Source organism: Palaemon carinicauda, chromosome 28, assembly GCF_036898095.1.
Source record: "Palaemon carinicauda isolate YSFRI2023 chromosome 28, ASM3689809v2, whole genome shotgun sequence".
NCBI classification, from domain to species: Eukaryota; Metazoa; Arthropoda; class Malacostraca; order Decapoda; family Palaemonidae; genus Palaemon; species Palaemon carinicauda.
Window position 1 is genome coordinate 42,309,523 of NC_090752.1, and position 15,000 is coordinate 42,324,522.

Consider the following 15,000-nt stretch of genomic DNA (forward strand, 5'->3'; position numbering starts at 1 on the left):
GGGGAAAAAAGATAGAGATGGAGAACAGAGCCTTCTACTTACGGCCCCCCCCCCCCCCCCGCCCCCTTCCTTCCTTTTGAAGTGGAGAGAATTAATGTGTGGGGGAAAATAAGTATCGTACGGTTCCCCTAAATCCTTTGCCTTGAACACTAATCATTATCATCGTCGGAGGCTGTGTCCTTGCTCCCTGAAACACCCTGGGATGACGTCAACTTCTTTTTTTTTTCTCTCGGGTGTGTGTTTTACTGTTAACTTGAATTTTCTCAATTGTTTTATTATATACATATACATACATATATATATATATATATATATAAATATATATATATAGCATATATATTTATATATATACGTACATATATATAAATATACACACATATATATATACATATATATATGTGTATATATATATGTGTATATATATATATATATATATATATAATACATATATACAGTATATATATATATATATATATATATACATACATACATACATATTTGTGCATATAATATACATTTACACACACATATATATACATATGTATGTGTATGTAGATATAATATATATATATATATATATATATTTATATATATACATATATATATATAGCTGTGTGTAAAAATATATGCACGTTGCTATAAATGTATGGTGCTCGCTATAACCATCCCGAAAAGCTTTAGAAAAATAAGCCACTTCTAATTGTACTTCACTTTCAATTGCCAGAGGTCCTCTATAAGACAATTATGCACACTCGTACCAAAAAAACCTTATAAAAACAAAAAATTTACGTAATAATATATCCAACAGCAAGAGAGGCTGCCCTATAGCTCTCGTCTTTCATTTCATTTACTTATTAAAACGATCGAAGGAAAAGCTTTCAGTATGGAAGTGGAAATCAATTACCTTTCAGTTTTTCTCAAAGCATTTTAGAATTATTTTTCATCTATTCCAACTGTGGAGTTCAATATCAATTTGAATATAAAATAAAGAATTTCTTTGTAATTAAGCAATAATTTGCAAGAATTTAAGTATTTTCTCTCTCTCTCTCTCTCTCTCTCTCTCTCTCTCTCTCTCTCTCTCTCGTCTGCATCGAGCTGTAAAGCATAATACATATCCATAAAGTTTCAGTAAGCTTTTCAAGGGCAATTGTCACTGTTGCGTTTACTCGCAATGCTGACGACGGGGCATTGAGCTGAACTATTCTGATGCAGGGTCTCCTTCTAGTTAGTCAGCAATGTTGACAACTTAGTATTCTGAGCAATATTGCTGACTCGTGGGTGCTAAACTGAGCAGAAATGCTGACAAATGAGTGTTTAAAGCAACATGCAAAGTTGTCTTTGGTACTTTTCAGAGTTTTGTAAACAAACTTTACACACACACACACACACACACACATATATATATATATATATGTATGTATATATATACATACATATATATATATATATATATATATTACATATAGACAACTTGCTTTTTATTATTTATTATTATATATATATATAATATATATATATATATATAGTGTGTGTGTGTGTGTGTGTGTGTGTGTAGCGTTGAGGTTCGATGTTTTGGTTTCAAAGGCAATTTAGAAAAAAGAAGCAATAAAACGTTATTCCATCTCGTCGCTTATGGTTCCAACATCGTCACGAGCCAGGCAGAAATGTGGGAGTGTGGCCGTATGTTTATCTCTGCTGTACGACCGCGCGCGTTATATTTCCTTCTCTTCAACGCGCATGCGTGTATGCGCGCTTTTGCAACCAGGCCATAGCGTGAGTCTGCAAGCCAGTTCGTCTACGTCATCGTATTGCTTAGTGGGGGTTATTAATGATCTCTGGAATGAATAATTGCAATGCTGCATTGATGAATGGAAAAGGTGATCCGTCGTACTTTCAAGCATTGCATGACGGTGAATGCATAACATTGCATTGTGAAGCAATTGACAAGGTTCGAAGCCATACTTAGGATTCCTATCATCAGTATGATCAAAAGATTATTTCTATAATTTGGCGGGAAAATGTACAGTCTCCAAAAACCTTTATCGCATTTGTTTGTAGAAAAATATAAACTGACTCAGGAAAAAATTTATCTGAAATTCTGATTATGGTATCATAAAAAAAATATTACCATTTATGCAGTCTAAATAAAACGCCAAATTCATAAAAACTAAAGATGATGTATAAAGTCATTTAAAAAATAAAAAGTTGCAAAATGTTTCACAATACTATACAAAATGAAGGACAAACGCATAGGGGACCTTTAACAGAGAAAAAAAATTAAATAAAAACGCATTCGAGAGATTGTGAGGCTGTGTAGACTCCCAATAAGGACATAGTTTATGTGACAAGACCTTGACAGAGGAAAGAGGAAGTCAGGAGATCTCTCCGTGTGTAAGACGATCCATTGTTTGGTTGGATAAGACTCTGAGAGAGAGAGAGAGAGAGAGAGAGAGAGAGAGAGAGAGAGAATCTTCTGAATGGTTGATTACCTAGTCGAGGCCCTCCCTTTTTTGATGGCATACAAGTCTCATGATGGAGATATAAACTAACGTCTGTGAGAGAGAGAGAGAGATAACCTCGACTTTAACACCAAATGTCACGTCATTTTTGGAAAATCCTTGAATTGTAACGGTCCCCATTCACAAAAGGCATAAATAAAAAGGTGAAAAAATACCGTACGATAAGTACAATCAGGACCCAATAACACAATCCGAGTACAATACTGAGCTGCGAGCGACAGATCAAGATGTAGGGTTACGTTGATCGTATAACGAATATTCATAAATAATCGCTTTCTGAATCTTGGTGTTTCTTGTTCAGCTTGATATGATTAATAAAAAGATTAATGAGGTCCGAATGGCTTGCAACTACTTACACAGTTTGGATGCGACTGGAGTCCTAACTCAGTGGCTTTGTATTCCACTTGAAGCCTTTTAATCCTTTACCGAGTACTTGTGCAAATAAACATGAAACCTCATACGTTTTCCAAATTAATGATATCATAAAACACAATTTCTATAATCTATTTAAATTAAATTCTTATAAAAATGACATTCTTTTAATCATCATCATATTCAACAAATTTCTTCTTCAGCATCCATCTAGCGGCCAATCGATGAACTACATAACAGGAATAATACCTGTTTAATTAAACTGAAATAAAAGTTTTCTTTACTTTATATCAAAATGTGAACTGGCACATCAGGAAGGGTTTTATATTCAAACAGCAAATGTCCAAAATTTTATTTAGAAAATACTCTCTTAACAAACTTGGCATCATCCTATAGCCTTTCATTCTATACTTTCAGACATTATCTAATAACATTTAAAATTACAGTCAAATTATTCAAGATCTCTTTCTCTCTCTCTCTCTCTCTCTCTCTCTCTCTCTCTCTCTCATGGGTCAGCTATATATATATATATATATATATATTGTACAATTAAATTCCCCCCTTCTCTCTCTCTCTCTCTCTCTCTCTCTCTCTCATGGGTCAGCTATATATATATATATATATATATTGTACAATTAAATTCCCCCCTTCTCTCTCTCTCTCTCTCTCTCTCTCTCTCTCTCTAACTTAGACAGCAACCATAAGTAAAACATCAACCCAAAGTAGCAACGAAGAAAAACAAATCGTCAGGAAATAAGAACTTGTGAAAGCACACCACCTGCAAAGCAAATTTCCTTATTCAGTCACCCGGCAGTTTTATGTCCGAAAAGGTCAAATGCTTAATTTGACGACCTGCAGAGAACGGGGCTTCGTTCCAATTACCCGGAAAAGAGAGTGAAAGGTAAAATTATGATTGTTCAAAAGAATATTTGAGAGGGATATTGAATAATATAATGCACTTCTCGTAATAAACACACACCTCTTCAATCATGCATACTTATTAATATACACACAAATATGAATAGCATTCCAATTTTCCGAAGTTTTTTTTTTTTTTTTTTTTTTGAGCAAATTATAACCGAAAAAGTAAAGCATAACTGTAAAGCAATTCCATGCAGAGTAGTAACAGCATATACAAATACTTCTGTAAAAATAAGGATTACATACACTTGTATATTTACGTACATTCGTACATATATGCACACATACATTTAAAATTGACTCGTGCATATGAGAATCTAAATGCTGAATCATTTAGAGAGAAACGTTCTGCCATTCAAAAATGACATTTAAGAGTAAGTTGGCAAAAGAATGAGTATCCTAGATAATGGATACATTTGGCCTTCATAATGCTCATTTTGAATAATAATAATAATAATAATAATAATAATAATAATAATAATAATAATAATAATAATAATAATAATAATAATAATAATAATAATAATAATAATAATAATAATAAGTCGAAAGTAATACACAAAAGTTGAAAAATACAAAAGTTTGAGAAAAATAAAATGTGCATTCAAAGTAGAACTGCCCGTTGCTTGAAGGTGACAGCGTTGTTTATGAAAAAAAAATGTAAAGAATAAAGTAATGTCAACGCATTCTATAAGAGTACAATGAAAACGATGCTAAAAAATTGTAAGGATGATGAACAGAATGAAGTGTGAAAAGAGTAGGGGACGAGAACAAACTGTATGTGTCAGTGAGTAGAAGCTGCAGGTGATGATGAAAGAATCTGAAAAACACAAGGCAGTGTAAGCTCTGGAAAGGTTATGGCACACCATTAAGTTAAGAGGAGTCATAAGTTCTAATATGTAGTTATATTTTTAAACCAAGACTCTTAATAAAGGACGAAGGTACGTTTACGTAAGAATACAAAACATCTTTCAAGTACAAACAATGCAGGACGATCTGAACGATAAAGATTTTTGAGATAATATGAATGGTAGAAGTAAGCAAATGTGCACAGGTGGAGTGGACATTTCGAGAGAATGGGAGTATATTAGTTTGAATTCAGTATAATTATGAAAATTTTAAAAAGAAAAATGAAAAATGTAATTAAATGTTGGACTGATCATGTAGGTAACGAGTAATTGACGCAAAACACACAAAAATATTGAAGCTCATGCATACAAAAAGACAATGTTGTGCCTCAAAACAAAATGTGTACATTTTTCAAGTTCTTAACATAAACCAGATTCAGGAAATGACAACTTCAGTTATCACTTCGTACTGCATAATCAAGGCAGTTTTAGTTTCGTTCAAATTTTCTTCGGGTTCCCTCGTCTAAAAGATTACACAGTACAGTATATGCTTGTGCTCTCTCTCTCTCTCTCTCTCTCTCTCTCTCTCCTCTCTCTCCTCTCTCTCTCTCTCTCCTCTCTCCCTCCCTCTCTCTCTCTCTCTCTCTCTCTCTCAAGGTTAAACAGCTACTTAACTCGCTGAATGTCTGGCTCCGTAAGCACGAACTATGATTTGTGTCAGCATTTTCTCCTCGAGTGATCTCAAAAGATCGCATGGGAAGAAATAACCCAAAAATATATTTTCAGCAATAGGAGGGAGAGCCAGATTAGGGAATGAAAATGAAAATCTCACTGCAATGAAATTCAAGATAATTTTACCCTTGAAAACACCTATCCAAGACTAAAGATGAAAATACAAGAAGAAAATAAAGCAATATTAGTTTTATGATAAGAAAACAAGCAATGGAAGTCATCCTCTATTAAAGATTATTTGATAAAATCATGACATTTTCATTTTATCCCTCAGCATCACAAATAAAAGCCATCAAAAAGTAATAAACCTATAAATACCTATATATTATTTATCATCTCTATAGCTATAAAAACTTAAAAATTAATACGCATATAACGATAACCATAGATAAATAAACAATGATACAGTGAAGACAATGGATATCGATGAAAAGAAAAGAGCAATCATTAGAATTCATTGCCAAATATCACGAGACGAGCTAGACCTTGAAGGTCCTTATGAACAGTAGGAAAGGGCTCAGCAGTTCAAGGACTCTGGGATCCTCAGGGAGTCCTTAAAAGAACACTTAATGTCCGCAAAATCTTCCCTAATGGCCACAGATCTGCGTGTGGACACGTCATCCGGGACTTCACCTTGACAGATAAAGATGTATAGTTCGCCATAAAAACAATAAAGAATGACTAGATTGTCACTTTAAGTAATTTCCTCTGATTTTCAAAGGTGTGGGTTGTAAATTGCTAGTTTCTGCTGGTTTATATAATGTATCTTGGTAGATTTTCTTATGACACACCGGTCTCAAAAATGACTAGATATCGCCATATTTATATAACCAAATTTACGCGTACAGAATATTTTAATGCTTGTTCTCTCTCTCTCTCTCTCTCTCTCTCTCTCTCTCTCTCTCTCTCTCTCTCTCTCTCTCTCTCTCTCTCTCAATGAAACTGTGCAATAGAGAGAGAGAGAGAGAGAGAGAGAGAGAGAGAGAGAGAGAGAGGAGAGAGAGAGGACTTGCTTGGACCATAAAGTCATGTGGACTCTCATTATTTGGAAGTCCACTATCAACCTTGAACGGGGAACACTGAATAGTGTTATTTTCACGCAAAAGTACCAGGATGCAAGTTGTTCTATAATAATGTTGGAAAACCCTATATACTTACTATGATAGTTCACAATATCTTAGGTAATGGGTGGGTTTGGAGTGTTCTTAATTCCACACACACACACACACACACACACACAGATTTGTTCACCTTCTTGCACCCTATTTAACTGAATTCCCAAGAAAAGGGCAAAACTGCAAAGTTTTGCAAGGTATAAATCATTCGCATGTTTGCGGTACACTTTAAAAACGAGTGGAAACCCAAACTGAAGAATTCAAAATATTAATTTGTACTATTTTGGAAAGTAATAAAATTCACATAAAGTTTTTGGAAACTATCTCTCTACGCAATTCACATAAATAATATTCTATAAAAAATAACAATTTAACAGTACTACCAAAATAAAACACTCGAAATTTAAACTTGAACTACTGTAGATCTTAGACATGACAAAAAGACATTTAAAAAAAAAATTACAATCACTTGTTTCACTGGAAATTAATTTATGAAAACATTTAATTTTGACAATTGATAAAAAAAAAATTGACACTTTAACACTATAGAAAAAAATTAGATTTACACTTCCATATTGAAGTAAATGATCAGAAGCAAATATAATACTAACGACTCCACATAATTATTGACATAAACATGACAATATTTTAGGGAACAAACGAAGCAAAAATAGATCATTATTTTCTACTTAAAATGTAGGTATTCTTCCTTTCCAGACTTACAAGAAAAAGAGAGGAAATGTATCGCCCTGCTCCATCTAATGTACTGTTGTCCTTTCTTTGCAGGCCTACAAGAGAGCCAAGAGCACTACAGTGCAGGTGGCTCGCATGGTGTGCATCACACTCTTGGCAGTGGCTTTCATGGTCGGCTTCTTCACTCTCACTTCAAACTACATTAGCGCGAAACAGTGCGACTGCCATAACGTAAGTCGTCTAAATATCTTTTCTATATGTTGACATTAATCTTTATAATAATTATTGTTAGGCTTTATGTACCGCAGTATTGGAATATCAGATGCATGCATCTAAAAGGAATAATTTTCTACATGCATATTAAAAATTAAAAAATCTGGTAGCTCATTTTCAAAAACTGTCAAACCTTCTTTCTCCATTTGATAACCTATTTTCAATATGATAACCTCTTTATGAATGACAGCATTTCATTTGAATCAGACAGTGAATTTCTTCATAAAATAACCTCCCTTGCATTTCATATTGATAACAGGACGGCCACAAACATGACCATCTCCACTCTGCAAGCGTTCTTCCTCAAGTCGAGAAGCTGGTAGGGGAAGAAGGATTGAACAAAGTGGAGGAGATGAATGGGAATGAACTTGAATCTCCGGAGGAGCCAGTCATTACCAAGGACGTCCTCCAGCAGGATCTGCAGGAAGAACCAGTCCCCGATGCCATGGAAGAAGATGATGGTATCATTTCAGATGAGGTAAGTTCCAAGCTTCAACGATGGCCATAAATTTTCTAATCCATTCAAAACTCAATTACAGATTCTGATCGGATCATTAGTAAATGTTACAATTGGGTCGTTGATTAAAATATATATTTGGACAGAGATTATACTAAAAGTATACTGAAGGCTGAAATAAAAGCTCGCCAAAGTTTACTAAAATCATACATAATTACCTAGACACAAAATTACTTTATTTTATCTAATCAGTCTTTAAATAGAATTTTTTCCTTGTTAACTTTTTTAATTTTTCTGCGAGAAGGTGAAAGCCCTGATTGAAGAAGTTCCTGAAATAGAAGAGGCTGAGAGAGAAATTGAGGAGGAACTTGCTGTCCAGGACATCATGCAGAAAGAAATTGACGAAATGAAGAAGAAAATTAAACTCCCAATCGACCTCATCCTCGGTAACCCTTCCTTGGTAAGTAATAATTAATAACAAAGACTCTCCAGCTTTTGGGGAGACACAATGATACTTGAAGAATCATCTTTAAGGTTTCATCACCATTTACTTAAATACTTGACAAATAAACTTTAAGATATCTGTATTTTGAGTGGCTCTTCAGAGCAAGTTTACTTGTTGGGTCATGTCAATGCATCAAATACAAACAACGCTAAACATACATCGTTCTTTTTTCCTGCAGGCTGGTCGTGATGTCAACTGCGAAGTAGAGCGCCGCCAACAACCTATCGGAGGTGGTATTGTAACCCAGGCTATCATCGTCACTTGCAGCGATGATGATGACAACAGAAACAACAATCCTGGCATCCTCCTATCGCCTCCTGCTCCTCGTCCTTTCGGACCCCCTCTTTCTCTTTTGGCCCCAATCATGAAGATGCTCTCATCAAGAGCAAAAGCTCGTGTGATTAAGCCCATCCAGATCAAGACCATGGCTGGCCCACCCCCATTCGCACTCCAATCTGGCCCCAGGCCTTGCTCTCCCAATGGACCTTTCCCATGCTTCATCAACCAGCCCAAAAATTTAGGACCATTCCCAGGTCCCATGAATGGCCCTTTCCCAATGCCAGGTCCAATTAATGGCCCAATACATTTAAATGGACCCATGCCAGGCCCACTATCTGGTCCATTTCCAGGCTCAGATGGTCCCTTCCCAGGCTCAAATGGTCCCTTCCCTGGCTCAAATGGTCCCTTCCCTGGCTCAAACGGCCCATTCCCCGGCTCAAATGGTCCCTTCCCAGGCTCAAACGGCCCCTTCCCTGGCTCTAATGGTCCCTTCCCTGACTCAAACGGCCCCTTCCCCGGCTCAAATGGTCCTTTCCCAGGCTCAGATGGTCCTTTCCCAAGCTCAAATGGTCGCTCCCTAAGCCCAAATGACTTTCCAATCATGAGTGGTCCATTCCCAGGCCCTTTCCCAGGACCCAACCCTGAACAGATCTCCAGACACCTTCATGTCCCAGTCAATGGACCTTCACCAAATGACTTGCTCGGCCCTTTCCCATCAGATGGCCCTGCTCCATCAGGCCCAAAAATTTTGATGCAAAGCCCAATTATTACTGAAACCTTCATGGACAATGAACCACGTCACAGAATGCTACCTATTGCACTCCGTCCCCTGCCAAGAGTATCACCTCGCATGCCCAAATTCCTAGCTTTTACCAAAAACCCTGAGAACCAAGGACTCCAGACACTCATTTCTTCCCTTCAGCGAGGAGCTAACAAAGTACCCCAAAGTGAACCAAAGATTCTTCCAGCATTTCCTGAACCTCAAGGACGTGCCCTTCCAGCACCTGTTTCTCTGCCAAGTCTTCGTCTTCTGCCAGCACGACTTCTCTCTGGACCAGTCTGTAAGTACTGCTACTGGACATAAAGGTACTTCAGTTCCCTATTTTGGTAAAGCTGTAATATCTAACTTGAGGAATTTGTAATCCATATCTTATCATAAGAATACTATGTAATAAAGTTAACTAACTGCCTTTCTGACTCTCCTCACATTAACAGGTCCATGCTATGAATAGCAATAATAACAATATCTGACAATAACACTGTTTATTACTCTTTCCAGTCATGAGAGGAATCAGACGCAATGACGAACCTCGTCCAATCACCCACATGGAAATGCGCAAACCAGAACCTAGCCCAAATGTGCCAGACTTTGAGCCCCGTTTCCCTGATTTTGGACCTCCCAGAGTCCACACTGTGATCAGCCCCCAGAGACCCGGTCCAGTCTTCGACCAGTTTCCTCCAAATGCTCCTCCCAAAATTGGGGAACTTGACCCATCCAAGATCGTTTCCAAAATCATCGAGATCAACCACCCTCACCTGCCTGAGGACATCATGGCCCCACCCAAACCCATTGCTGTCATTCACAAGACCGAACCAATTGCCGGGCACCAGATCCCACTCTTCCCTCCTCCACCTCCCCCACCCCCGTCTATGGTCAAGATACCCCCACCCCCTTCTATGGTCAAGATGCCCCCACCCCCACCCCCACCACACATGGACCCAGAGGGCCGCATCGGCAACGTCCACGACGTGGAACCTGAGGCTGAATTCGTCGTCCACTCAGAGCAGCCACCAACCCCAGCAGCTTTCGTGGACGCCATCCCCAAAGAAATTCACGAACGCGCACCACAATCTGCGGAGGACCGCAAGCATCACCTCCTCATTGTCAATTAAGACTCGGGTTTAGTGGTTTGGGCTCTCTGGGAGGTGTAACTAGAATCTGAACAACGGCTATGTATTTTTTTCTTTTTTAATATAAAGCCCGAATATTGTCCTTCCCAAGTGAAAACCATGTAAAATATTATAAAGCCCTCCAATGAGATAAATTTCATAGCTGTAATCGGATTACCAAATACAATAAATGTTTTGTTACTTATTTTCTATAAATTATCGTCTTTATTTAAATTATGTTAAGATTATCATATCCCTTCAAATTATATCTTCGATCTTCGAGAAGAAACTGTTGTGAGTAGATTTTAGTGGACAAAAATTAATGTTCATTTACGGAAAATCTACTTCACTAATTAATACCTTGGTCTCAATTACCTTCAAATGAATTACCTTTACCTTTGAGAGAAACATCATTCCTCTTTCCTATAGCACCATATCTTTAGTTTAACTTGCAATATACAAGGAGGGTGGCGAAAGCGAAGACTACGTCATGAATAAAGCCAATACAATAAACAGGCTTTTGTAAAAAATATATTTATATATATTTCTCGCAATCAACCCTTATGTCTTCCATATCAATATGATAAGATAAAGCTCCTCATCAGTAGATGAGGATTTTAGTGTTTAAGATGATCTACCTAATAAAAAAGGAATTGAAGAATTCTCCTCTATCTCACAACGAAGTTTAGTTGGTTCATTTATAAGTACAGATTGCTGAGACACAAAGAATAACACCATGAATTTATTTTGTACTATTCTACTGTAGAATAAAAAAGTTAAAATAATGTTTTTTGTTCCTTTCTTACCTCCTATTCCTCTGAAACTTTTATTTTTCTTATTCACTCGCGTTGTTTCGTTCCTGCTTTATCTCGGATTTTAAACATCTCTAGTTCTACTATCAAGTCTTTTCTAAATCGCTTCCTTAACTTCCTGCCGGCAAATGATGTCTCTCGAAAATATATACAAATAAAAAGACAACACAATTTTGTCTGGGGTCTGGAAAATTCAAGTCCACCGTTCATAGAACTTTCCTAATTGAAGCCAAGTTATATTCCAGCTGGATAGAACTATTATTATTATTATTATCATTATTATTATTATTACTTGCTAAGCTACAACCCTAGTTGTAAAAGCAGAATGTTATAAGCCCATGGGCTCCAACAGGAAAATAGCCCAGTGAGGAAACGAAATACGGAAAAATAAAATATTTTAAGATGAGCAACAACATTAAAATAAATATTTAGTATATAAACTATAAAAACTTCAATAACACAAGTGGAAGAGAAATAACAGAATATTGTGCCCGCATGTCCTCTCAAGCAAAAGAACTCTAACCCAAGACAGTGGAAGACCATGGTACAGAGGCTATGACACTACCCAAGACTAGAGAACAATGGTTTAATTTTGGAGTATCCTTCTCCTAGAAGACCTGCTTACCATAGCTAAAGAGTCTCTTCTACCCTTACCAAGAGGAATGTAGCCACTGAAAAATTACCAAGAGGAAAGTAGCCACTATACAATTACAGTGCAGTGTTTAACCTCTTGGGTGAAGACGAATTATTTGGTAACCTCAGTGTTGCAAGGTGTATGAGAACAGAGGAGAATTTGTAAAAAATAGGGCAGACTATTCTGTGTTTGTGTAGGCAAAGGGAAAGTAAACCGTAACCAGAGAAAAGGATCCAATGTAGTACTGTTTGGCCAGTCAAAGGACCCTATAACTCTCTAGTGGCAGTATCTCAACGGGTGGCTGGTGCCCTGGCCACCCTACTACCTTTACAAGATCTTACCATTGAAAATTGAAAACAAAAATAATAAATCAAATTTGCTTAATTTTTCGTAAAAGTCAATAGCACTTCCTCAGAATACCAAGCTCATATATGCCAAATTAAAATAGGGAATAAATGGGAATACTTTTATTCAAAAGCATATAAAATAACACTAAAAATAGATAAATAAGTGAACAAATAGAAACGATAATACGATCTACTTGATGGTTGAGCTCAAATAAGTAAACAAGGAAATCATACCAATGACCAATTGGGACACAGATCATGATGGCACGATGAAGGAAGTACGCATGTACATACTCGGACTCAGGATGCCAGATAACTGATGATCAATCAATCAATCAATCAACATACTCGGGCATACTCGCATTCAAGCTAAGACGATGAAAATTGACATAAGTCGGAGTATGGTGACGAAGAGCATCTTGTTATTCTTTAGGAATATTATCTACGCTGACTCATACTTTGATGGCTGACACCTTAGAGATCAAAATGGTCTGGACGAGTCGTGAAAGTGGGCTGTGGATCATTTGGCTGTATCAGATTTTATGTGGAAATTATACAACTAATATCAACATTATTATTAGTAGTAATAATAATAATAATAAAAATAATAATAATAATAATTATAATAATAATAATATTATTATTATTATTATTATTATTATTATTATTATTATTATTATTATTATTATTATTACTATTATTATTATTATTATTATTATTATTATTATTATTATTATTGCTAGCCTAGCTACAACCATTGTTGGAAAAACAACATAAAACAAGAGCAAGGGAAAGCAGCCCGGTGTGGAAAAGAAATAAGAGAAGTAAAGAATGAAATTAAAAATAAAAAATATATTATATTAGGGTAAATAGCAATGTTAAATAAATGTGTGACAAATAATCTTTGAACCGAAACTTATGTCACCCTCCTTGACAAAAAAAAAAAAAATCACTTGCACCAAATATGAATCTCTGTTTCACCACTGATTTGACAATAAGTTTGGGAACATCATTCCAAATTTTGGTTACAGCCGAAATGAAACTCCATACATATTTCTATAGACAGAAATGAGTAGAGTGAAGTTATTGTACGTCTAATCTCGTCAACAGAAAAGTCTATGTGAAGAAAAGGCTAAAGATTATAATTATATATGCTCAAGTGACAGTAATCTTGGGGAGATTAATTCTTTTTAAAATATGATACCTGGTATTGGTCACATTTAATGAAAACATGATCTTAAGATTATATTCCATCTCCATGACCATTGTTATCACTTTCCTCCATACATTCACAAAGAACAAACCGAAAAGGCCATTGAGCTTTCACACAATACGTTGATTGAAGAAAACTAGGTATACAGAAACACGGTTGAACCTTAGCATATCTATTCAAGAAATGCCTCAAGGATCTCATCAATTTTTAGTGGAGGAATATGATTTGACTTTGAATTGCGTTCTAATATAGAAATGGGACGATTTTCATCTGGATTCATCAATGTATTGGCTTATCTTCTATTTATCATTTTATTTTAAGGAGAAGGGGAAACGTCCACTAACCCTTTCTACTCCAGTAAACAACACCCTACCAAAATGCTGTTTGGTGACTCCGTCCAAAATATAAAAGTTGCTTTTAGGAAACATTCTCAAAAGCTTATCAATATATGACTGCTGCCTTTTTAGTTTATCATCAAGGTCCTCCGCACAAGATGCTGGTTTGTTTCAATTACGTACAAAGGCTGGCGCACCTTGGAGAATGCAGATACCTCGCAAAGGGTCGGTATTGGCATAAGGCCAGGTTAATCTAAAGCCAAGCAAGTACCTTTCTATGCTTTCAGTCCCTGTGCATGTAGCCGATATACCCTGTTTACACACTACGTTACATCCTTTAATGACAGTATACGTTTCTGGAAACGAATCGGTGTACAAGCTGTTGTTTCATACTTCAAAATCGAAGTTCTGTACGAATTTCATCAAATGCTCCCTACTTCATGGCCGAATTTGAATAAAAATTATACGATCTCTCAAACTGGTTATCCAACCTTCCATGCTAATGCTTCCTAGTGTAAGATCAACCTTCAACATGAAAATAGGAATATAGTTTAGAGTAATTGTAAATATTTCAAGCATACGTATGCAATGGCGCTTACTCCGTTTTAATACAGAATAACGAAAACCTATATTTTGGAAAACCAAATAAATACGCGCCCTGTCTTGACTCCTAGTAACTATTAACACGCCCCTATCTTCTTTTTAAAGAAAGGATGTTAATTGATTTTTGAAAGGATGTATGTCAGATGATTTCTAAAAGAATGAATGTCATTCCAATTTCACAAAAGAAAATATACAATAAAAGATGCAGAGGAAAGAAATGGGCGGGATTACTGTGCATCAATAAAAAGAAAACGATTGAAGGAAAATGGCCCATGACTGAAATTATTTGAGACTTATAGACCAAAGCGGGTGTATCAAAAGGAAACTGTTCCACATACAACCCGAGCAATGATGCCCAACAGAGTCATTTCAATGTCAAACTAGGAATTCGAAAAAGGAATAACTGTTTTACAGTTCGTAAAAGATGGAGTAAATGTGCAGTATATGAAAGC

General features: G+C 36.1%; 1 protein-coding gene across 1 annotated transcript in view; it reads left to right on the forward strand.

Moving 5' to 3' along the window:
* LOC137621526 (basic proline-rich protein-like) overlaps positions 1–11,390 on the forward strand; it is a 46,394-nt gene extending 35,004 nt beyond the window's left edge. Inside the window, exons 2-6 of the mRNA XM_068351885.1 lie at positions 7,294–7,431; positions 7,733–7,951; positions 8,235–8,390; positions 8,614–9,775; positions 9,994–11,390. Coding sequence (XP_068207986.1) covers positions 7,294–7,431; positions 7,733–7,951; positions 8,235–8,390; positions 8,614–9,775; positions 9,994–10,607 — 2,289 coding nt within the window. The 3' untranslated portion in view covers positions 10,608–11,390. The remainder of the gene's footprint in view (positions 1–7,293; positions 7,432–7,732; positions 7,952–8,234; positions 8,391–8,613; positions 9,776–9,993) is intronic.
* The last annotated feature ends 3,610 nt before the right edge of the window (positions 11,391–15,000 follow it).